General features: G+C 49.7%; 1 protein-coding gene across 1 annotated transcript in view; it reads left to right on the top strand.

The window, feature by feature from the left end:
• Nucleotides 1-22,500, top strand: part of LOC118380878 (integrin alpha-V-like) — an 88,293-nt gene that overhangs the window by 15,140 nt on the left and 50,653 nt on the right. The window contains exons 7-11 of the mRNA XM_052492591.1: nt 6,812-6,896; nt 7,738-7,781; nt 8,009-8,065; nt 15,620-15,672; nt 18,600-18,805. Coding sequence (XP_052348551.1) covers nt 6,812-6,896; nt 7,738-7,781; nt 8,009-8,065; nt 15,620-15,672; nt 18,600-18,805 — 445 coding nt within the window. The remainder of the gene's footprint in view (nt 1-6,811; nt 6,897-7,737; nt 7,782-8,008; nt 8,066-15,619; nt 15,673-18,599; nt 18,806-22,500) is intronic.

The following is a 22,500-nucleotide window of genomic DNA, read 5'->3' as shown; positions in this document are numbered from 1 at the left end:
CAGACTGGGGATTTAGCTGCTGCTGTGGTTACCACAGACTGGGGATTTAGCTGCTGTGTGGTTACCACAGACTGGGGATTTAGCTGAGGACAGGTTACCTTTCAGACTGGGAACTACACAGACATGGTGTGGTTACCACAGACTGGGGACTTAGCTGCTGTGTGGTTACCACAGTTTTGGGACTTATACACAGGTGCACTGGTTACCACAGACTGGGGATTTAGCTGCTGTGTGGTTACCACAGACTGGGGATTTAGCTGCTGTGTGGTTACCACAGACTGGAACATCTTTAGCTGCCCTAGTCAGTCCCTACCATTCTGGAACATCTATTACCATCCCACCATTCTGGAACATCTATTAGCTGACCCCTGTAGTGGCTATCCCTACCAGACTGGAACATCTATTCAAGCTGACCCCTGTGTGGTTCCCTACAGACTGGAACATCTTTCAAGCTGACCCCTGTGTGGTTACCACAGACTGGGGATCTTTAGCTGACCCCTCCCTAGTGTGATTACCATTCAGAACATCTATTCAAGCTGACCCCTGTGGTTATCCCACATTCTGGAACATCTTTCAAGCTGACCCCGGTGTCAGTTACCTACCATTCTGGGGATCTATTCAACCTCTGACCCCTCCCTGTCAGCTGATCCCTACCAGACTGGAACATCTATTAGCTGACCCCTGTAGTGGTTACCACAGACTGGAACATCTATTAGCTCCCTAGTCAGCTGGTTACCAGACTGGAACATCTATTCAACCTCTGACCCCTGTGTGGTTCCCTACCATTCTGGGGATTTAGCTGCTGTGTGGTTACCCATTCTGATTTAGCCCTGTGTGGTTACTACAGACTGGGGATTTAGCTGCTGTCAGTGGTTACCACAGACTGGAACATCTATTACCTCTGACCCTCCCTGTGTGATCCCTACCATTCAGAACTCTATTCAACCTCTGACCCCTGCTGTAGTCAGCTGTTCCCTACCATTCTGGAACATCTATTACCTCTGACCCCTCCCTGTGTGGTCCCTACCATTCAGAACATCTATTCAACCTCTGACCCCTTAGTCAGGATCCCTACCATTCTGGAACATCTTTCAATGATCCCAGTCAGCTGATCCCTACCACAGACATCTTTCAACCTCTGACCCCTCCCTATATCAGCTTGTCCCTACCATTCTGGAACATCTATTCAACCTCTGACCCCTCCCTAAGTCAGCTGATCCCTACCATTCTGGAACATCTATTCAATTCTGAGCACTATTTCCACCCTGAATCAGATCCCTACCATTCTGGAACATCTATTCAACCTCTGACCCCTCCCTAAGTCAACTGATCCCTACCATTCTGGAACATCTATTCAACCTCTCACCCCTCCCTAGTCAGCTGATCCCTACCATTCTGGAACATCTATTCAACCTCTGACCCCTCCCTAGTCAGCTGATCCCTACCATTCTGGAACATCTATTCAACCTCTCGCCCCTCCCTAGTCAGCTGATCCCTACCATTCTGGAACATCTATTCAACCTCTCGCCCCTCCCTAGTCAGCTGATCCCTACCATTCTGGAACATCTATTCAACCTCTGACCCCTCCCTAAGTCAACCTCTCACCCCTCCCTAGTCAGCTGATCCCTACCATTCTGGAACATCTATTCAACCTCTGACCCCTCCCTAGTCAGCTGATCCCTACCATTCTGGAACATCTATTCATTCTGGAACATCTATTCAACCTCTGACCCCTCCCTAGTCAGCTGATCCCTACCATTCTGGAACATCTATTCAACCTCTGACCCCTCCCTAGTCAGCTGATCCCTACCATTCTGGAACATCTATTCAACCTCTGACCCCTCCCTAGTCAGCTGATCCCTACCATTCTGGAACATCTATTCAACCTCTGACCCCTCCCTAAGTCAACTGATCCCTACCATTCTGGAACATCTATTCAACCTCTGACCCCTCCCTAAGTCAACTGATCCCTACCATTCTGGAACATCTATTCAACCTCCCGCCCCTCCCTAGTCAGGTTCTGCTCTATGTTCATTTCCACAGGTCAGCTGATCACCATTCTGGAACACATCTCTGAGATCATCGGATCCCTACGGGTCTGGAACATCTATTCAACTACTACCCTCCCTAGTCAGCTGATCCCTACCATTCTAACCAGCTCTGACCCCTCCCTAGTCACTGATCCCTACCATTCTGGAACATCTATTCAACCTCTGACCCCTCCCTAGTCAGCTGATCCCTAATGACACCCCTCTGGAACATCTATTCAACCTCTGAGTCCCAAGTCTGGTCTAAAGTATTCTGGAACATCACTATAGTCAGCTGATCCCTACCATTCTGGAACAATTCAGGGCTCTGGTCTATAGTAGTGCATTACCATTCTGGAACATCTATTAGGGTGACCCCTCCCTAGTCAGGGCATTCTGGAACATCTAAAGTCCCTAAGTCAGCTGATCCCTACCATTCTGGAACATCTATTCAACCTCTGACCCCTCCCTAAGTCAGCTGATCCCTACCATTCTGGAACATCTAGGGCTCTGGTCTAAAGTAGTGATCCCTACCATTCTGGGAATAGGGCTCTGACCCCTCCTAGTCAGCTGATCCCTACCATTCTGGAACATCTATTCAACCTCTGAGTACCCCTCTAGTCAGGATCCCTACCGTTCTGGTCTATAGTAGTACCACTATCCCTACCATTCTGGAAATAGGGCTCTGACCCCTATAGTCAGCTGATCCCTACCATTCTGGAACAATCAGGGCTCTGGTCTATAGTAGCTGATCCCTACCATTCTGGAACATATTCAACCTCTGACCCCTCTATAGTATCCCTACCATTCTGTCACTGCCTCTTGGAATAGGGCTCTGGTCTATAGTTCTCCTCTTCAAGTGCCCTCCCTAGTCAGGTTCTGAATATGTTCATTTCCACAGGTCAGCTGTCAGCACGACATCTCTGAGAATAGGGCTATGGTCTACAGTAACCAGCTGACCACCAAGTCTGCCAGCGCTCAAGGGAATAGGCTTAGGTAAATCCTATTTTTGTCTGGTGCCACCATTTGGGCCATTTGTCCCAAATGGCACCTGGTCTCTGGTCTATAGTAGTGCACTATATAGGGAATAGGGCTCTGGTCTATAGTAGTGCATTATATAGGGAATAGGGCTCTGGTCTAAAGTAGTGCACTATATAGGGAATAGGGCTATGGTCTATAGTAGTGCACTATATAGGGAATAGGGCTCTGGTCTATAGTAGTGCACTATATAGGGAATAGGGCTCTGGTCTATAGTAGTGTACTATATATGGAATAGGGCTCTGGTTTATAGTAGTGCACTCTATAGGGAATAGGGCTCTGGTGTATAGTAGTGCACTATATAGGCAATAGGGCTATGGTCTATAGTAGTGCACTATATAGGGAATAGGGCTCTGGTCTAAAGTAGTGCACTATATAGGGTATAGGGCTCTGGTCTATAGTAGTGCACTATATAGGGTATAGGGCTCTGGTGTATAGTAGTGCACTATATAGGGTATAGGGCTCTGGTGTATAGTAGTGCACTATATAGGGTATAGGGCTCTGGTCTATAGTAGTGCACTATATAGGGTATAGGGCTCTGGTCTATAGTAGTGCACTATATAGGGAATATGGTGCCATTTGGGATGCATCGTCTGGTAAAATCTGTTTTGTTCACTTTGTTCTGAAGTGGTGTTTTTAAAGGGGCAATCTGAAGTTGAAACAACGTGTGCTCCCTGCCACTTTTTAGATAAAAAGCAGATGGATGGCAAAGAAACCACTCTCAATGTGGCTACTAGACAGATCTATGGATGTGTTGCCGATGTGAAACGGCTAGCTAGTTATCGGTGGTGCAGCGCTAAATAGCGTTTCAGTCGGTGACGTCACTCGCTCTGAGGACCTTGAAGAAGTGGTTCCCCTTTGCTCTGCGAAGGGCCGCGGCTCTTGTGGAGCGATGGGTAACGATGCTTCGAGGGTGACTGTTGTCGTTGTGCGCAGAGGGTCCCTGGTTCGCGCCCAGGTAGGGGCGCAGGGGGTCCCTGGTTCGAGCCCAGGTAGGGGCGCAGGGGGTCCCTGGTTCGAGCCCAGGTAGGGGCGCAGGGGGTCCCTGGTTCGAGCCCAGGTATGGGCGCAGGGGGTTCCTGGTTCGAGCCCAGGTATGGGCGCAGGGGGTCCCTGGTTCGAGCCCAGGTATGGGCGCAGGGGGTCCCTGGTTCGAGCCCAGGTATGGGCGCAGGGGGTCCCTGGTTCGAGCCCAGGTATGGGCGCAGGGGGTCCCTGGTTCGAGCCCAGGTATGGGCGCAGGGGGTCCCTGGTTCGAGCCCAGGTATGGGCGCAGGGGGTCCCTGGTGAGCCCTAGGGGCGGAGGGGTCCCTGGTTCGAGCCCAGGTATGGGCGCAGGGGGTTCCTGGTTCGAGCCCAGGTATGGGCGCAGGGGTCCCTGGTTCGAGCCCAGGTATGGGCGCAGGGGGTCCCTGGTTCGAGCCCAGGTATGGGCGCAGGGGGTCCCTGGTTCGAGCCCAGGTATGGGCGCAGGGGGTCCCTGGTTCGAGCCCAGGTATGGGCGCAGGGGGTCCCTGGTTCGAGCCCAGGTATGGGCGCAGGGGGTCCCTGGTTCGAGCCCAGGTATGGGCGCAGGGGTCCCTGGTTCGAACCCAGGTATGGGCGCAGGGGGTCCCTGGTTCGAGCCCAGGTATGGGCGCAGGGGGTCCCTGGTTCGAGCCAGGTATGGGCGCAGGCCCAGGTATGGGCGCAGGGGGTCCCTGGTTCGAGCCCAGGTATGGGCGCAGGGGGTCCCTGGTTCGAACCCAGGTATGGGCGCAGGGGGTCCCTGGTTCGAGCCCAGGTATGGGCGCAGGGAGTTCCTGGTTCGAGCCCAGGTATGGGCGCAGGGAGTTCCTGGTTCGAGCCCAGGTATGGGCGCAGGGGGTCCCTGGTTCGAGCCCAGGTATGGGCGCAGGGGGTCCCTGGTTCGAGCCCAGGTATGGGCGCAGGGGGTCCCTGGTTCGAGCCCAGGTATGGGCGCAGGGGGTCCCTGGTTCGAGCCCAGGTATGGGCGCAGGGGGTCCCTGGTTCGAGCCCAGGTATGGGCGCAGGGGGTCCCTGGTTCGAGCCCAGGTATGGGCGCAGGGGGTCCCTGGTTCGAGCCCAGGTATGGGCGCAGGGGGTCCCTGGTTCGAGCCCAGGTATGGGCGAGGAGAGGGACGGAAGCTATACTGTTACAGATGCATGGACGGACCATCCATGACATCAACGCTACAGTTTGAGACATGTTTACACGCTATAGGTCGTTATCAATAAATTGGCACCAAAAAGGTTCGTTCAATGTGGCTGCCGGGGGGACAAGGAGACCCCAGCTCCGCTAAAACCACTGACAACTAAAGGTCCTGAACTCTGCTGGCATCATTTAAAGGTCCTGAACTCTGCTGGCATCATTTAAAGGCCCTGAACTCTGCTGGCATCATTTAAAGGTCCTGAACTCTGCTGGCATCATTTAAAGGTCCTGAACTCTGCTGGCATCATTTAAAGGTCCTGAACTCTGCTGGCATCATTTAAAGGTCCTGAACTCTGCTGGCATCATTTAAAGGTCCTGAACTCTGCTGGCATCATTTAAAGGTCCTGAACTCTTCTGGCATCATTTAAAGGTCCTGAACTCTGCTGGCATCATTTAAAGGTCCTGAACTCTGCTGGCATCATTTAAAGGTCCTGAACTCTGCTGGCATCATTTAAAGGTCCTGAACTCTGCTGGCATCATTTAAAGGTCCTGAACTCTGCTGGCATCATTTAAAGGTCCTGAACTCTGCTGGCATCATTTAAAGGCCCTGAACTCTGCTGGCATCATTTAAAGGTCCTGAACTCTGCTGGCATCATTTAAAGGTCCTGAACTCTGCTGGCATCATTTAAAGGTCCTGAACTCTGCTGGCATCATTTAAAGGTCCTGAACTCTGCTGGCATCATTTAAAGGTCCTGAACTCTGCTGGCATCATTTAAAGGTCCTGAACTCTGCTGGCATCATTTAAAGGTCCTGAACTCTGCTGGCATCATTTAAAGGCCCTGAACTCTGCTGGCATCATTTAAAGGCCCTGAACTCTGCTGGCATCATTTAAAGGCCCTGCACTCTGCTGGCATCATTTAAAGGCCCTGAACTCTGCTGGCATCATTTAAAGGCCCTGAACTCTGCTGGCATCATTTAAAGGCCCTGAACTCTGCTGGCATCATTTAAAGGCTCTGAACTCTGCTGGCATCATTTAAAGGTCCTGAACTCTGCTGGCATCATTTAAAGGCCCTGAACTCTGCTGGCATCATTTAAAGGCCCTGAACTCTGCTGGCATCATTTAAAGGTCCTGAACTCTGCTGGCATCATTTAAAGGTCCTGAACTCTGCTGGCATCATTTAAAGGTCCTGAACTCTGCTGGCATCATTTAAAGGCCCTGAACTCTGCTGGCATCATTTAAAGGCCCTGAACTCTGCTGGCATCATTTAAAGGCCCTGAACTCTGCTGGCATCATTTAAAGGCCCTGAACTCTGCTGGCATCATTTAAAGGTCCTGAACTCTGCTGGCATCATTTAAAGGTCCTGAACTCTGCTGGCATCATTTAAAGGCCCTGAACTCTGCTGGCATCATTTAAAGGTCCCTGAACTCTGCTGGCATCATTTAAAGGTCCTGAACTCTGCTGGCATCATTTAAAGGTCCTGAACTCTTCTGGCATCATTTAAAGGTCCTGAACTCTGCTGGCATCATTTAAAGGTCCTGAACTCTGCTGGCATCATTTAAAGGCCCTGAACTCTGCTGGCATAATTTCTTTTAGTTTGTTAAACTCATTCAAATGTTGTTTTTTTTACTTTCAGGTTACTCTGTGACCGTCGGAGACTTCAATGAGGATGGAGAAGATGGTATGACTTGCCCTTATGGTCCTATCACTGTGGTCCTATCACTATGGTCCTATCACTATGGTCCTATCACTATGGTACCCTCCCCTATTGTCCTATCACTATGGCCCTATCCCTTATTGTCCTATCACTATGGTTCTATCACTATGGTCCCATCCCTTATTGTCCTATCACTATGGTCCTATCCCTTATTGTCCTATCACTATGGTCCTATCCCTTATTGTCCTATCACTATGGTCCTATCCCTTATTGTCCTATCACTATGGTCATATCCCTTATTGTCCTATCACTATGGTCCTATCACTATGGTCATATCCCTTATTGTCCTATCACTATGGTCCTATCACTATGGTCCTATCACTATGGTCATATCCCTTATTGTCCTATCACTATGGTCCTATCACTATGGTCATATCCCTTATTGTCCTATCACTATGGTCCCATCCCTTATGGTCCTATCACTATGGTCCTATCCCTTATTGTCCTATCACTATGGTCCTATCCCTTATGGTCCTATCACTATGGTCCTATCACTATGGTCCCATCCCTTATGGTCCTATCACTATGGTCCTATCCCTTATTGTCCTATCACTATGGTCCTATCACTATGACCCCATTCCTTATTGTCCTATCACTATGGTCCTATCACTATGCTCCCATCCCTTATGGTCCTATCACTATGACCCCATTCCTTATTGTCCTATCACTATGGTCCTATCACTATGCTCCCATCCCTTATGGTCCTATCACTATGGTCCCATCCCTTATTGTCTATATAGAACATCTCAATGGTGATCTCATTCTAACACTAAGTGATTTCTGTTTTTTGTGTTCTGTTGTACAGACTATGTTACTGGGGTCCCCAGGGGAGACAAAGCTCTGGGCTACGTAAGTATTATGAGCTTATAGATACAAGCACTATAGAACTAGCCTTCATTTAACCTTCATTCATCCTGTCCTAGGATGTGTGCTGTCGTCAGCTGTCGGCACACACAGACTGGATGACCAGGCTAACTACTACTATTATTATTATTATGTAGAGTGTAAATCTGGGTAGAAAGTCAAACTCAGTCAGTTAAACGGAGTCTGTTATTTTTTTTGTTGTTGCCATGTAGGTGAACATCTTCAATGGGAGGAACATGGAGTCAATGCTGAATTTCACAGGAACCCAGGTAAACTATGGCAGTGGTCTTACTGTGTCAAAGTGGTCAAACGTGTATCTATATTCCCCTCCAGGGCACAATGTTTCCGTCCAACCAGTTTCCTTCATCTTAGCCAATCACGTCATAAAGGGATGCTAAGGATCTCCTCAAGAGATGCCTGGTCGTATCGCGTCCACAGTGGACCGCTGTATGAGGCTGTGGAAGGTGAGCGAGACCAAAGAGATGCCTGGTCGTATCGCGTCCACAGTGGACCGCTGTATGAGGCTGTGGAAGGTGAGCGAGACCAAAGAGATGCCTGGTCGTATCGCGTCCACAGTGGACCGCTGTGTGAGGCTGTGGAAGGTGAGCGAGACCAAAGAGATGCCTGGTCGTATCGCGTCCACAGTGGACCGCTGTGTGAGGCTGTGGAAGGTGAGCGAGACCAAAGAGATGCCTGGTCGTATCGCGTCCACAGTGGGCCGCTGTGTGAGGCTGTGGAAGGTGAGCGAGACCAAAGAGATGCCTGGTCGTATCGCGTCCACAGTGGACCGCTGTGGAAGGTGAGCGAGACCAAAGAGATGCCTGGTCGTATCGCGCCCACAGTGGGCCGCTGTGGAAGGTGAGCGAGACTAAAGAGATGCCTGGTCGTCGTATCGCGCCCACAGTGGGCCGCTGTGGAAGGTGAGCGAGACCAAAGAGATGCCTGGTCGTATCGCGCCCACAGTGGGCCGCTGTGGAAGGTGAGCGAGACTAAAGAGATGCCTGGTCGTCGTATCGCGCCCACAGTGGGCCGCTGTGGAAGGTGAGCGAGACCAAAGAGATGCCTGGTCGTATCGCGTCCACAGTGGGCCGCTGTATGAGGCTGTGGAAGGTGAGCGAGACCAAAGAGATGCCTGGTCGTATCGCGTCCACAGTGGGCCGCTGTATGAGGCTGTGGAAGGTGAGCGAGACCAAAGAGATGCCTGGTCGTATCGCGTCCACAGTGGACCGCTGTGTGAGGCTGTGGAAGGTGAGCGAGACCAAAGAGATGCCTGGTCGTATCGCGTCCACAGTGGACCGCTGTGTGAGGCTGTGGAAGGTGAGCGAGACCAAAGAGATGCCTGGTCGTATCGCGTCCACAGTGGGCCGCTGTGTGAGGCTGTGGAAGGTGAGCGAGACCAAAGAGATGCCTGGTCGTATCGCGTCCACAGTGGGCCGCTGTGTGAGGCTGTGGAAGGTGAGCGAGACCAAAGAGATGCCTGGTCGTATCGCGTCCACAGTGGGCCGCTGTGTGAGGCTGTGGAAGGTGAGCGAGACCAAAGAGATGCCTGGTCGTATCGCGTCCACAGTGGGCCGCTGTGTGAGGCTGTGGAAGGTGAGCGAGACCAAAGAGATGCCTGGTCGTATCGCGTCCACAGTGGGCCGCTGTGTGAGGCTGTGGAAGGTGAGCGAGACCAAAGAGATGCCTGGTCGTATCGCGTCCACAGTGGACCGCTGTGTGAGGCTGTGGAAGGTGAGCGAGACTAAAGAGATGCCTGGTCGTATCGCGTCCACAGTGGACCGCTGTGTGAGGCTGTGGAAGGTGAGCGAGACCAAAGAGATGCCTGGTCGTATCGCGTCCACAGTGGACGCTGTATGAGGCTGTGGAAGGTGAGCGAGACCAAAGAGATGCCTGGTCGTATCGCGTCCACAGTGGGCCGCTGTGTGAGGCTGTGGAAGGTGAGCGAGACCAAAGAGATGCCTGGTCGTATCGCGTCCACAGTGGGCCGCTGTGGAAGGTGAGCGAGACCAAAGAGATGCCTGGTCGTATCGCGTCCACAGTGGGCCGCTGTGGAAGGTGAGCGAGACTAAAGAGATGCCTGGTCGTATCGCGTCCACAGTGGGCCGCTGTGTGAGGCTGTGGAAGGTGAGCGAGACCAAAGAGATGCCTGGTCGTATCGCGTCCACAGTGGGCCGCTGTGTGAGGCTGTGGAAGGTGAGCGAGACCAAAGAGATGCCTGGTCGTATCGCGCCCACAGTGGACCGCTGTATGAGGCTGTGGAAGGTGAGCGAGACTAAAGAGATGCCTGGTCGTATCGCGTCCACAGTGGACCGCTGTATGAGGCTGTGGAAGGTGAGCGAGACTAAAGAGATGCCTGGTCGTATCGCGTCCACAGTGGACCGCTGTGTGAGGCTGTGGAAGGTGAGCGAGACCAAAGAGATGCCTGGTCGTATCGCGTCCACAGTGGGCCGCTGTGTGAGGCTGTGGAAGGTGAGCGAGACCAAAGAGATGCCTGGTCGTATCGCGTCCACAGTGGACCGCTGTATGAGGCTGTGGAAGGTGAGCGAGACCAAAGAGATGCCTGGTCGTATCGCGTCCACAGTGGACCGCTGTATGAGGCTGTGGAAGGTGAGCGAGACCAAAGAGATGCCTGGTCGTATCGCGTCCACAGTGGGCCGCTGTGTGAGGCTGTGGAAGGTGAGCGAGACCAAAGAGATGCCTGGTCGTATCGCGTCCACAGTGGACCGCTGTGGAAGGTGAGCGAGACCAAAGAGATGCCTGGTCGTATCGCGTCCACAGTGGACCGCTGTGTGAGGCTGTGGAAGGTGAGCGAGACCAAAGAGATGCCTGGTCGTATCGCGTCCACAGTGGGCCGCTGTGTGAGGCTGTGGAAGGTGAGCGAGACCAAAGAGATGCCTGGTCGTATCGCGTCCACAGTGGACCGCTGTGTGAGGCTGTGGAAGGTGAGCGAGACCAAAGAGATGCCTGGTCGTATCGCGTCCACAGTGGACCGCTGTGTGAGGCTGTGGAAGGTGAGCGAGACCAAAGAGATGCCTGGTCGTATCGCGTCCACAGTGGACCGCTGTGTGAGGCTGTGGAAGGTGAGCGAGACCAAAGAGATGCCTGGTCGTATCGCGTCCACAGTGGACCGCTGTGGAAGGTGAGCGAGACCAAAGAGATGCCTGGTCGTATCGCGTCCACAGTGGACCGCTGTGTGAGGCTGTGGAAGGTGAGCGAGACCAAAGAGATGCCTGGTCGTATCGCGTCCACAGTGGACCGCTGTGTGAGGCTGTGGAAGGTGAGCGAGACCAAAGAGATGCCTGGTCGTATCGCGTCCACAGTGGACCGCTGTGTGAGGCTGTGGAAGGTGAGCGAGACCAAAGAGATGCCTGGTCGTATCGCGTCCACAGTGGACCGCTGTGGAAGGTGAGCGAGACCAAAGAGATGCCTGGTCGTATCGCGTCCACAGTGGACCGCTGTGTGAGGCTGTGGAAGGTGAGCGAGACCAAAGAGATGCCTGGTCAGCGTCCACAGTGGGCCGCTGTGTGAGGCTGTGGAAGGTGAGCGAGACCAAAGAGATGCCTGGTAATTTATCGCGTCCACAGTGGACCGCTGTATGAGGCTGTGGAAGGTGAGCGAGACCAAAGAGATGCCTGGTCGTATCGCGTCCACAGTGGACCGCTGTGAGGCTGTGGAAGGTGAGCGAGACCAAAGAGATGCCTGGTCGCAGCGTCCACAGTGGGCCGCTGTGTGAGGCTGTGGAAGGTGAGCGAGACCAAAGAGATGCCTGGTCTATCGCGTCCACAGTGGACCGAATAGAGGCTGTGGAAGGTGAGCGAGACTAAAGAGATGCCTGGTTATTCGCGTCCACAGTGGAATGAGGCTGTGGAAGGTGAGCGAGACTAAAGAGATGCCTGGTCGTATCGCGTCCACAGTGGACCGCTGTGTGAGGCTGTGGAAGGTGAGCGAGACCAAAGAGATGCCTATCGCGTCCACAGTGGGCCGCTGTGTGAGGCTGTGGAAGGTGAGCGAGACTAAAGAGATGCCTGGTCGTATCGCGTCCACAGTGGACCGCTGTGTGAGGCTGTGGAAGGTGAGCGAGACCAAAGAGATGCCTGGTCGTATCGCGTCCACAGTGGACCGCTGTATGAGGCTGTGGAAGGTGAGCGAGACCAAAGAGATGCCTGGTCATCGCGTCCACAGTGGGCCGCTGTGTGAGGCTGTGGAAGGTGAGCGAGACCAAAGAGATGCCTGGTCACATGCGTCCACAGTGGACCGCTGTGGAAGGTGAGCACAGACTAAAAGAAGATACGCGTCCACAGTGGACCGCTGTGTGAGGCTGTGGAAGGTGAGCGAGACCAAAGAGATGCCTGGTCGTATCGCGTCCACAGTGGGCCGCTGTGTGAGGCTGTGGAAGGTGAGCGAGACTAAAGAGATGCCTGGAGATCAACGTCCACAGTGGACCGCTGTGGAAGGTGAGCGAGACTAAAGAGATGCCTGGTAGTATCGCGTCCACAGTGGACTAGCTGTGTGAGGCTGTGGAAGGTGAGCGAGACCAAAGAGATGCCTGGTCGTATCGCTCCACAGTGGGCCGCTGTGTGAGGCTGGAAGGTGAGCGAGACCAAAGAGATGCCTGGTTATCGCGTCCACAGTGGAACGTTGAGGCTGTGGAAGGTGAGCGAGACCAAAGAGATGCCTGAGTTCGCGTCCACAGTGGACCACTGTGGAAGGTGAGCGAGACTAAAGAGATGCCTGGTCTACCAGTCCACAGTAGACCGCTGTGGAAGGTGAGCGAGCTAAAGAGATGCCTGGTCGATCGCGTCCACAGTGGACCGCTGTGGAAGGTGAGCGAGACCAAAGAGATGCCTGGTCGTGACTGCGCCCACTAGACCGCTGTGGAAGGTGAGCGAGACTAAAGAGATGCCAGGCTAGCGCCCACAGTGGGCCGCTGTGGAAGGTGAGCGAGACTAAAGAGATGCCTGGTCGTATCGCGTCCACAGTGGGCCGCTGTGGAAGGTGAGCGAGACTAAAGAGATGCCTGGTCGTATCGCGTCCACAGTGGACCACTATCAAGTTACTGCCCTGCAGCTTGTCCTTTTTTTTAAACAGCAAAAAAGTCACACAAAAATTGTCCATTAATTTAGTCGTCAGAGCTGATAAAGCGCGAGAGGAAGGAGAGAGGGTGCCGCTCTTAGCGAGGGGACTGTACTGTGAGAGAGTGTCGCAGGGAGGAGTGAGAGATGGATGTGAGAGACGACAAAACCAACCAAGCCCGACTTCGCGCTAGAATAGACTTATTAGTTGCCATAGTTATTCATCATCCAAAATGATTACGTAGGACCATAGCACTGCTTCCTGTCCCTCTGAGGACACCAACGTCATCCTGTTATTTGTTATTGAGCCCCGAGTTCACATCTGGAAGCTATTCACAGCACTGGAAGAAGAAGAAGAGATGTCAAAGCTGAGGAGTGGAGAGGAGAAAGAAGGGATGAGAGAGCAGAGAAGAACTCTGGCTACAGCTGGTTAACCTCGAGATGTGGAGATCAGAGCCACTGAGCTCTCTGACTGGCTACCAGCAAGTTACGCTAGCTAACGTTAGCAGGCTAGGCTAACCTCAAGATGTGGAGATCAACACCGCTGAGCTCTCTGACTGGCTACCAGCAAGTTACGCTAGCTAACGTTAGCAGGCTAGGTTAATTTAATTTAATTTATTTAAGCTTTATTTAACCAGGCAAGATGTTAAGAACATATTCTTATTTTCATGACGCCTGGGAACAGTGGGTTAACTGGTCTGAACTGGTTAACAGCCTGTTCAGGGGCAGAACGACAATTTGTACCTTGTCAGCTCGAGGATTTGAACTAGTCCAACGCTCTAACCACTAGGCTGTATGTGCTTTCTCCTACATTTAAAAAATAAATAAAATGTTTTACCTTTAAAAAAAAAAAAAAAAAAATGTTTTACCTTTTTTTATTTAACTAGGCAAGTCAGTTAAAGAATAAATTCTTATTTTCAATGACGGCCTAGGAACCGTTGCAAATAACAATAACTCCATTCAGACAATTTAGTACCAGCCTACCTGTTGGCTCTTGGTTATTGTGGCCTGTTCCTTCTCCTTTTCAACTTTTTAATTCTGTCCTTTTAGTACCATCTTCCATTGATTTGAGATATCTCCTATCTTTTGCTACACGCGATGCTGAGGCTCTATGACTGTAGCCTATTAGCGCTTTGATGACTCATGATTTGGCCAACGACAAGCTACACGCGCCACTCTCTACTCTGGTGAAAAGCAAGAGCGACAGCATCGTCAGTGATAACATTTCTCTCTCTACTGCAGCGTATCTGTTAGGATCTGTATGGGCCCTTCTGGACGAGTTAGTTTAAAATTACACTTACCCGTGGAGACCCGAGGAGACCCGTGGAGACCCGTGCAGACCCGTGGAGACCCGTGGAGACCCGAGGAGACCCGTGCAGACCCGACGAGACCCGTGGAGACCCGTGCAGACCCGAGGAGACCCGTGCAGACCCGAGGAGACCCGTGGAGACCCGAGGAGACCCGTGGAGACCCGTGACCATCAGAACCGACCCAGACCCGTAACGTTATTTAGAATTGTGGATCCGGACCCTCTCGGGTATTCTGGTACAGGTTGATCCAAGAAGACCTGTAAGTCACAGTGTTGAGTCTTTTCAGGAATACGACCCCCTCCGCTCTCTCTCTCACACACACACACACACACACACACACACACACACACACACACACACACACACACACACGTTAACAGCATATACATCTCCAGACTCTTCTTCTCTGTTCTCCACGTAAACCATGAAACTGTGTGTGTGTGTGTGCCGACTCCGAGCCAACAGGACGGTAGAAATGCTGACACAATTGATATGTTTTTTGTTTTTGAGCGTTCCTCCTGGAATCCACCCACAGAGACATACGGAGAAGAACTCTGATATACCACCTACTCTCTTTGTGCTGCTTTGTAGCTAGTTCTGCTTTGTATCTAGTTCTGCTTTGTAGCTAGTTCTGCTTTGTAGCTAGTTCTGCTTTGTATCTAGTTCTGCTTTGTAGCTAGTTCTGCTTTGTAGCTAGTTCTGCTTTGTAGCTAGTTCTGCTTTGTAGCTAGTTCTGCTTTGTAGCTAGTTCTGCTTTGTAGCTAGTTCTGCTTTGTGTGCACTCATCGTTTGTAGACTCACTGTTCTGTATACATGATGTGAGCTCGAAGGAATCTGTCCCTGTAACCGATGTGAAACGGCGAGCTAGCGTAGCGGGCGGGGGCGGCACTAATAGCGTTTCGATCGGTGACGTCACTCGCTCCGAGGACCTTGGAAGTAGTGGTTCCCCTTTGCTCTGCGAAGGGCCGTGGCTTTTTGTGGAGCGATGGGTAACGATGCTTCGAGGGGTGGCTGTTGTCAACGTGTGCAAGGGGGTCCCTGGTTCGAGCCCGGGTAGGGGCGCAGGGGGTCCCTGGTTCGAGCCCGGGTAGGGGCGCAGGGGGTCCCTGGTTCGAGCCCGGGTAGGGGCGCAGGGGGTCCCTGGTTCGAGCCCGGGTAGGGGCGCAGAGGGTCCCTGGTTCGAGCCCGGGTAGGGGCGCAGAGGGTCCCTGGTTCGAGCCCGGGTAGGGGCGCAGGGGGTCCCTGGTTCGAACCCGGGTAGGGGCGCAGGGGGTCCCTGGTTCGAACCCAGGTATGGGCGAGGAGATGAGACGGAAGCTATACTGTTATATATGGAACTGTGGTAATCCATGTTTCGATCCTGACGGTGGACTCTATGGAGAAATAGTGAGTAGGCTACACGATCTCTGGAAGATCTCATTGTATTTCTCTGTTTCCTCAGATGGCTGCCTACTTTGGCCATTCAGTGGCAGCGACCGACCTCAATAATGATGGGTAAGCAATGATGTTTGTGAAAACTGGTTGTTTCGATGCTGATTGGACGAGCAGCAATCCAAGCCGGGCTGTATTGGCCGTCACAGACACACCTATATGGCTGTACAGCGGGGGTTAATATGAGTCTAGCATTTAGTTTGGTACAGCAGGGGTTAATATAAGCATTTAGTTTGGTACAGCAGGGGTTAATATAAGCATTTAGTTTGGTACAGTGGGGTTAATATAAGCATTTAGTTTGGTACAGCGGGGGTTAATATAAGCATTTAGTTTTACAGCGGGGGTTAATATAAGCATTTAGTTTGGTACAGCGGGGTTAATATAAGCATTTAGTTTGGTACAGCGGGGGTTAATATAAGCATTTAGTTTGGTACAGCGGGGGTTAATATATTTAGCAGCGGGGGTTTATAAGCATTTAGTTTGGTACAGCGGGGGTTAATATAAGCATTTAGTTTGGTACAGCGGGGGTTAATATAAGCATTTAGTTTGGTACAGTGGGGGTTAATATAAGCATTTAGTTTGGTACAGCAGGGGTTAATATAAGCATTTAGTTTGGTACAGCGGGGTTAATATAAGTATTTAGTTTGGTACAGCGGGGGTTAATATAAGCATTTAGTTTGGTACAGCGGGGTTAATATAAGCATTTAGTTTGGTACAGTGGGGGTTAATATAAGCATTTAGTTTGGTACAGCGGGGGTTAATATAAGCATTTAGTTTGGTACAGCGGGGTTAATATAAGCATTTAGTTTGGTACAGCGGGGTTAATATAAGCATTTAGTTTGGTACAGCGGGGGTTAATATAAGCATTTAGTTTGGTACAGCGGGGGTTAATATAAGCATTTAGTTTGGTACAGCGGGGGTTAATATAAAAGCATTTAGTTTTAGTTAATATAAGCATTTAGTTTGGTACAGCGGGGTTAATATAAGCATTTAGTTTGGTACAGCGGGGGTTAATATAAGCATTTAGTTTGGTACAGCGGGGGTTAATATAAACCTAGCATTTAGTTTGGCAGCGGGGTTAATATGAGTCAGGCATTTAGTTTGGTACAGTGGGGTTAATATAAGCATTTAGTTTGGGCGGGGTTAATATAAGCATTTACAGCGGGGTTAATATAAGCATTTAGTTTGGTGGGGTTAATATAAACATTTAGTTTGGTACAGTGGGGGTTAATATAAACATTTAGTTTGGTACAGCGGGGTTAATATAAGCATTTAGTTTGGTACAGCGGGGGTTAATATAAGCATTTAGTTTGGTACAGCGGGGTTAATATAAGCATTTAGTTTGGTACAGCGGGGTTAATATTTAGTTTACAGCGGGGGTTAATATAAATTTAACACAAGCCCGGGGTTAATATCTTCAGGCATTTATATTTATTAATGTTTTAAAGCTTTTAGAAGTTTGGGATCAGCGGGGGTTAATATAAGCATTTAGTTTGGTACAGCGGGGTTAATATAAGCATTTAGTTTGGTACACTATAGATTTAGTTTTATTATATAAACTTGAAGCTTTTAGATGTGTTGGGATCCGTTAATATAAACATTTAGTTTCACAGCGGGGTTAATATAGTTTTAGACTCTTCAGGATATTTATTAATGGTGAAGCTTTTAGAAGTGTTGGGATCCGCTCAAGGCATTTAGACTATAGATATTTATTAATGGTGAAGCTTTTAGAAGTGTTGGGATCCGCTCAAGGCATTTAGACTATAGATATTTATTAATGGTAAAGCTTTTAGAAGTGTTGGGATCCGCTCAAGGCATTTAGACTATAGATATTTATTAATGGTGAAGCTTTTAGATGTGTTGGGATCCGCTCAAGGCATTTAGACTCTAGATATTTATTAATGGTAAAGCTTTTAGAAGTGTTGGGATCCGCTCAAGGCATTTAGACTATAGATATTTATTAATGGTGAAGCTTTTAGATGTGTTGGGATCCGCTCAAGGCATTTAGACTATAGATATTTATTAATGGTGAAGCTTTTAGAAGTGTTGGGATCCGCTCAAGGCATTTAGACTATAGATATTTATTAATGGTGAAGCTTTCAGAAGTGTTGGGATGCGCTCAAGGCATTTAGACTTTCATGTCCTGTTGCAGTGTTTAATTTATCTCCAGAAGATGACAGGCCGGTTAGTTATACAGCCGTCTTGGCTTCACACGTCCTCTCCTGAGTCCGGGCTGCTTTCAGATGCAGCTGAAATATGTTGGTTGAATTAGTTACTGTTTACTCACTCTAAATACACACAGATGCAGCTGTAATATCTGGGCTGATTTTTAATGTAGGTTATGTCATACCATTCGTGCTTCAGTTGCAGTGCCAATATCACTTGGGGGACATTTTTGAATATGTTGTGATCAAGTCCATAAAAGCCCAAATATTGTACATGGTCAATTGTAAGACAAAAACCAAAGAAGAAGAGTTGGTTTCAAAACAAATTAATTACTATTACTGGACTAAACAAACACTTTAAATGGAGAGTCCATATCGAACATGTTTCGTAGTACAGTGCTTCGTCTATGTTCGGGAAACCAGCCCAACATGTTATGAAAATGTCTTAAGAGGGGGTACTTTATATCTCATAGAAATATCCGTCTCTGTCCGAGCATTTAGTTAAAGTACATATCGCAGTGTTATTTTTAGTGCTGCAAAATACCATGAATTAGTAACCTTTTAATTTAAACTCAACAAATTCTTATTTAAAATGACGGCTTACCCCGGAACAAAACCCAGGACGACGCTGGGACAAGTGTGCGCCAGCCCGATGGGTCTCCCAATCACGTCCGGATGTGATACAGCCTGGAATCGAACCAGGGTGTCTTTAGTGACGCCTCAAGCACTGAGATGCAGTGCCTTTTTACCACGAATTAGTGGTCCACTATTGGAAGTCTGTCTTCTGTTAGTGTAAACTCTAATCATGTCTCGGTCTCTCCTCAGGCTGGTGGATCTGTTTGTAGGGGCCCCTCTGTTCATGGACCGTGGTAGTGATGGGAAGCTGAGGGAGGTGGGCCAGGTGTCTGTGTTCCTGGGGAAGGGAGGCTTCTCCTTCCACACACCCATCACACTGAGTGGGACAGAGATCTACTCGCGTTTCGGCAGTTCTATCGCCACACTGGGGGACCTGGATATGGATGGCTTCAACGGTATGTATGAGGTCTCAACGGTATGTATGAGGTCTCAACGGTATGTATGAGGTCTCAGCGGTATGTATGAGGTCTCAGCGGTATGTATGAGGTCTCAGCGGTATGTATGAGGCTTCAACGGTATGTATGAGGCCCTAACGGTATGTATGTATGAGGCTTCAACGGTATGTATGAGGCTTCAACGGTATGTATGTATGAGGCCTCAACGGTATGTATGAGGCCCTCAACGGTATGTATGTATGAGGTCTCAGCGGTATGTATGATGTCTCAACGGTATGTATGAGGTCTCAACGGTATGTATGTATGAGGTCTCAACGGTATGTATGAGGTCTCAACGGTATGTATGAGGTCTCAGGTCTCAACGGTATGTATGAGGTCTCAACGGTATGTATGAGGTCTCAACGGTATGTATGAGGTCTCAACGGTATGTATGAGGTCTCAGCGGTATGTATGAGGTCTCAGCGGTATGTATGTATGAGGTCTCAACGGTATGTATGAGGTCTCAACGGTATGTATGAGGTCTCAGCGGTATGTATGAGGTCTCAACGGTATGTATGAGGTCTCAACGGTATGTATGTATGAGGTCTCAGCGGTATGTATGAGGTCTCAACGGTATGTATGAGGCCTCAGCGGTATGTATGAGGTCTCAACGGTATGTATGAGGCCTCAGCGGTATGTATGCTTGTATGAGGCCTCAGCGGTATGTATGTATGAGGCCTCAACGGTATGTATGAGGTCTCAGCGGTATGTATGTATGAGGTCTCAACGGTATGTATGAGGTCTCAGCGGTATGTATGTATGAGGTCTCAACGGTATGTATGTATGTATGAGGTCTCAACGGTATGTATGAGGTCTCAGCGGTATGTATGAGGTCTCAGCGGTATGTATGAGGTCTCAGCGGTATGTATGAGGTCTCAGCGGTATGTATGTACGAGGTCTCAACGGTATGTATGTATGAGGTCTCAACGGTATGTATGAGGTCTCACGGTATGTATGAGGTCTCAACGGTATGTATGAGGTCTCAACGGTATGTATGTATGAGGTCTCAACGGTATGAGGTCTCAGCGGTATGTATGAGGTCTCAGCGGTATGAATGAGGTCTCAACGGTATGTATGAGGTCTCAACGGTATGTATGAGGTCTCAACGGTATGTATGAGGTCTCAGCGGTATGAGGTCTCAACGGTATGTATGAGGTCTCAACGGTATGTATGAGGTCTCAACGGTATGTATGAGGTCTCAACGGTATGTATGTATGAGGTCTCAACGGTATGTATGTATGAGGTCTCAACGGTATGTATGTATGAGGTCTCAGCGGTATGTATGAGGCCTCAACGGTATGTATGAGGCCTCAACGGTATGTATGTATGAGGTCTCAACGGTATGTATGAGGCCTCAACGGTATGTACGAGGTCTCAACGGTATGTATGAGGTCTCAACGGTATGTATGAGGTCTCAACGTATGTATGTATGAGGTCTCAATGGTATGTATGAGGTCTCAACGGTATGTATGAGGTCTCAACGGTATGTATGAGGTCTCAACGGTATGTATGAGGTCTGTATGAGGTCTCAACGGTATGTATGAGGTCTCAACGGTATGTATGAGGCCTCAACGGTATGTATGTATGAGGCCTCAACGGTATGTATGAGGCCTCAACGGTATGTATGAGGTCTCAACGGTATGTACGAGGTCTCAACGGGTATGTATGAGGTCTCAACGGTATGTATGTATGAGGTCTCAGCGGTATGTATGAGGTCTCAGCGGTATGTATGAGGTCTCAGCGGTATGTATGAGGTCTCAGCGGTATGTATGTATGAGGTCTCAACGGTATGTATGTATGAGGTCTCAACGGTATGTATGTATGAGGTCTCAGCGGTATGTATGAGGTCTCAGCGGTATGTATGAGGTCTCAGCGGTATGTATGAGGTCTCAGCGGTATGTATGTACGAGGTCTCAACGGTATGTATGTATGAGGTCTCAACGGTATGTACGAGGTCTCAGCGGTATGTATGAGGTCTCAACGGTATGTATGAGGTCTCAACGTATGTATGAGGCCTCAATGTATGAGGTCTCAGCGGTATGTATGAGGTCTCAGCGGTATGTATGAGGTCTCAGCGGTATGTATGAGGTCTCAGCGGTATGTATGAGGTCTCAGCGGTATGTATGAGGTCTCAGCGGTATGTATGAGGTCTCAGCGGTATGAATGAGGTCTCAACGGTATGTATGAGGTCTCAGCGGTATGAGAGGTCTCAGCGGTATGTATGAGGTCTCAGCGGTATGTATGAGGTCTCAGCGGTATGAATGTATGAGGTCTCAGCGGTATGTATGAGGTCTCAGCGGTATGTATGTATGAGGTCTCAACGGTATGTATGTATGAGGTCTCAACGGTATGTATGTATGAGGTCTCAACGGTATGTATGAGGCCCTAACGGTATGTATGAGGTCTCAACGGTATGTATGAGGCCCTAACGGTATGTATGAGGCCTCAACGGTATGTATGAGGCCTCAACGGTATGTATGAGGCTCTCAACGGTATGTATGAGGCTCAACGGTATGTATGAGGTCTCAACGGTATGTATGAGGTCTCAACGGTATGTATGAGGTCTCAGCGGTATGTATGAGGTTCAACGGTATGTATGAGGCCTCAACGGTATGTATGAGGCCCTAACGGTATGTATGAGGTCTCAGCGGTATGTATGATGTCTCAACGGTATGTATGTATGAGGTCTCAACGGTATGTATGAGGTCTCAACGGTATGTATGAGGTCTCAACGGTATGTATGAGGTCTCAACGGTATGTATGTATGAGGTCTCAGCGGTATGTATGAGGTCTCAACGGTATGTATGAGGTCTCAACGGTATGTATGAGGTCTCAACGGTATGTATGAGGTCTCAACGGTATGTATGAGGTCTCAGCGGTATGTATGAGGTCTCAGCGGTATGTATGAGGTCTCAGCGGTATGTATGAGGTCTCAACGGTATGTATGTATGAGGTCTCAACGGTATGTATGAGGTCTCAGCGGTATGTATGAGGTCTCAACGGTATGTATGAGGTCTCAACGGTATGTATGAGGTCTCAACGCTATGTATGAGGTCTCAACGGTATGTATGAGGTCTCAGCGGTATGAGGTCTCAACGTATGTATGTATGAGGTCTCAACGGTATGTATGAGGTCTCAGCGGTATGAATGTATGAGGTCTCAGCGGTATGTATGTATGAGGTCTCAGCGGTATGTATGTATGAGGTCTCAGCGGTATGTATGTATGAGGTCTCAGCGGTATGTATGTATGAGGTCTCAACGGTATGTATGTATGAGGTCTCAACGGTATGTATGTATGAGGTCTCAGCGGTATGTATGTATGTATGAGGTCTCAGCGGTATGTACGAGGTCTCAACGGTATGTATGTATGAGGTCTCAACGGTATGAGGTCTCAGCGGTATGTACGAGGTCTCAACGGTATGTATGTATGAGGTCTCAGCGGTATGTATGTACGAGGTCTCAACGGTATGTATGTATGAGGTCTCAGCGGTATGTACGAGGTCTCAACGGTATGTATGTATGAGGTCTCAACGGTATGTATGTATGAGGTCTCAGCGGTATGTATGTACGAGGTCTCAACGGTATGTATGTATGAGGTCTCAGCGGTATGTACGAGGTCTTAACGGTATGTATGTATGAGGTCTCAACGGTATGAG

This window comes from Oncorhynchus keta, chromosome 34 (genome assembly GCF_023373465.1).
Source record: "Oncorhynchus keta strain PuntledgeMale-10-30-2019 chromosome 34, Oket_V2, whole genome shotgun sequence".
NCBI classification, from domain to species: Eukaryota; Metazoa; Chordata; class Actinopteri; order Salmoniformes; family Salmonidae; genus Oncorhynchus; species Oncorhynchus keta.
Note: the sequence above shows the minus strand (reverse complement) of the source record. Positions and strands in the feature narration are given on the sequence as shown.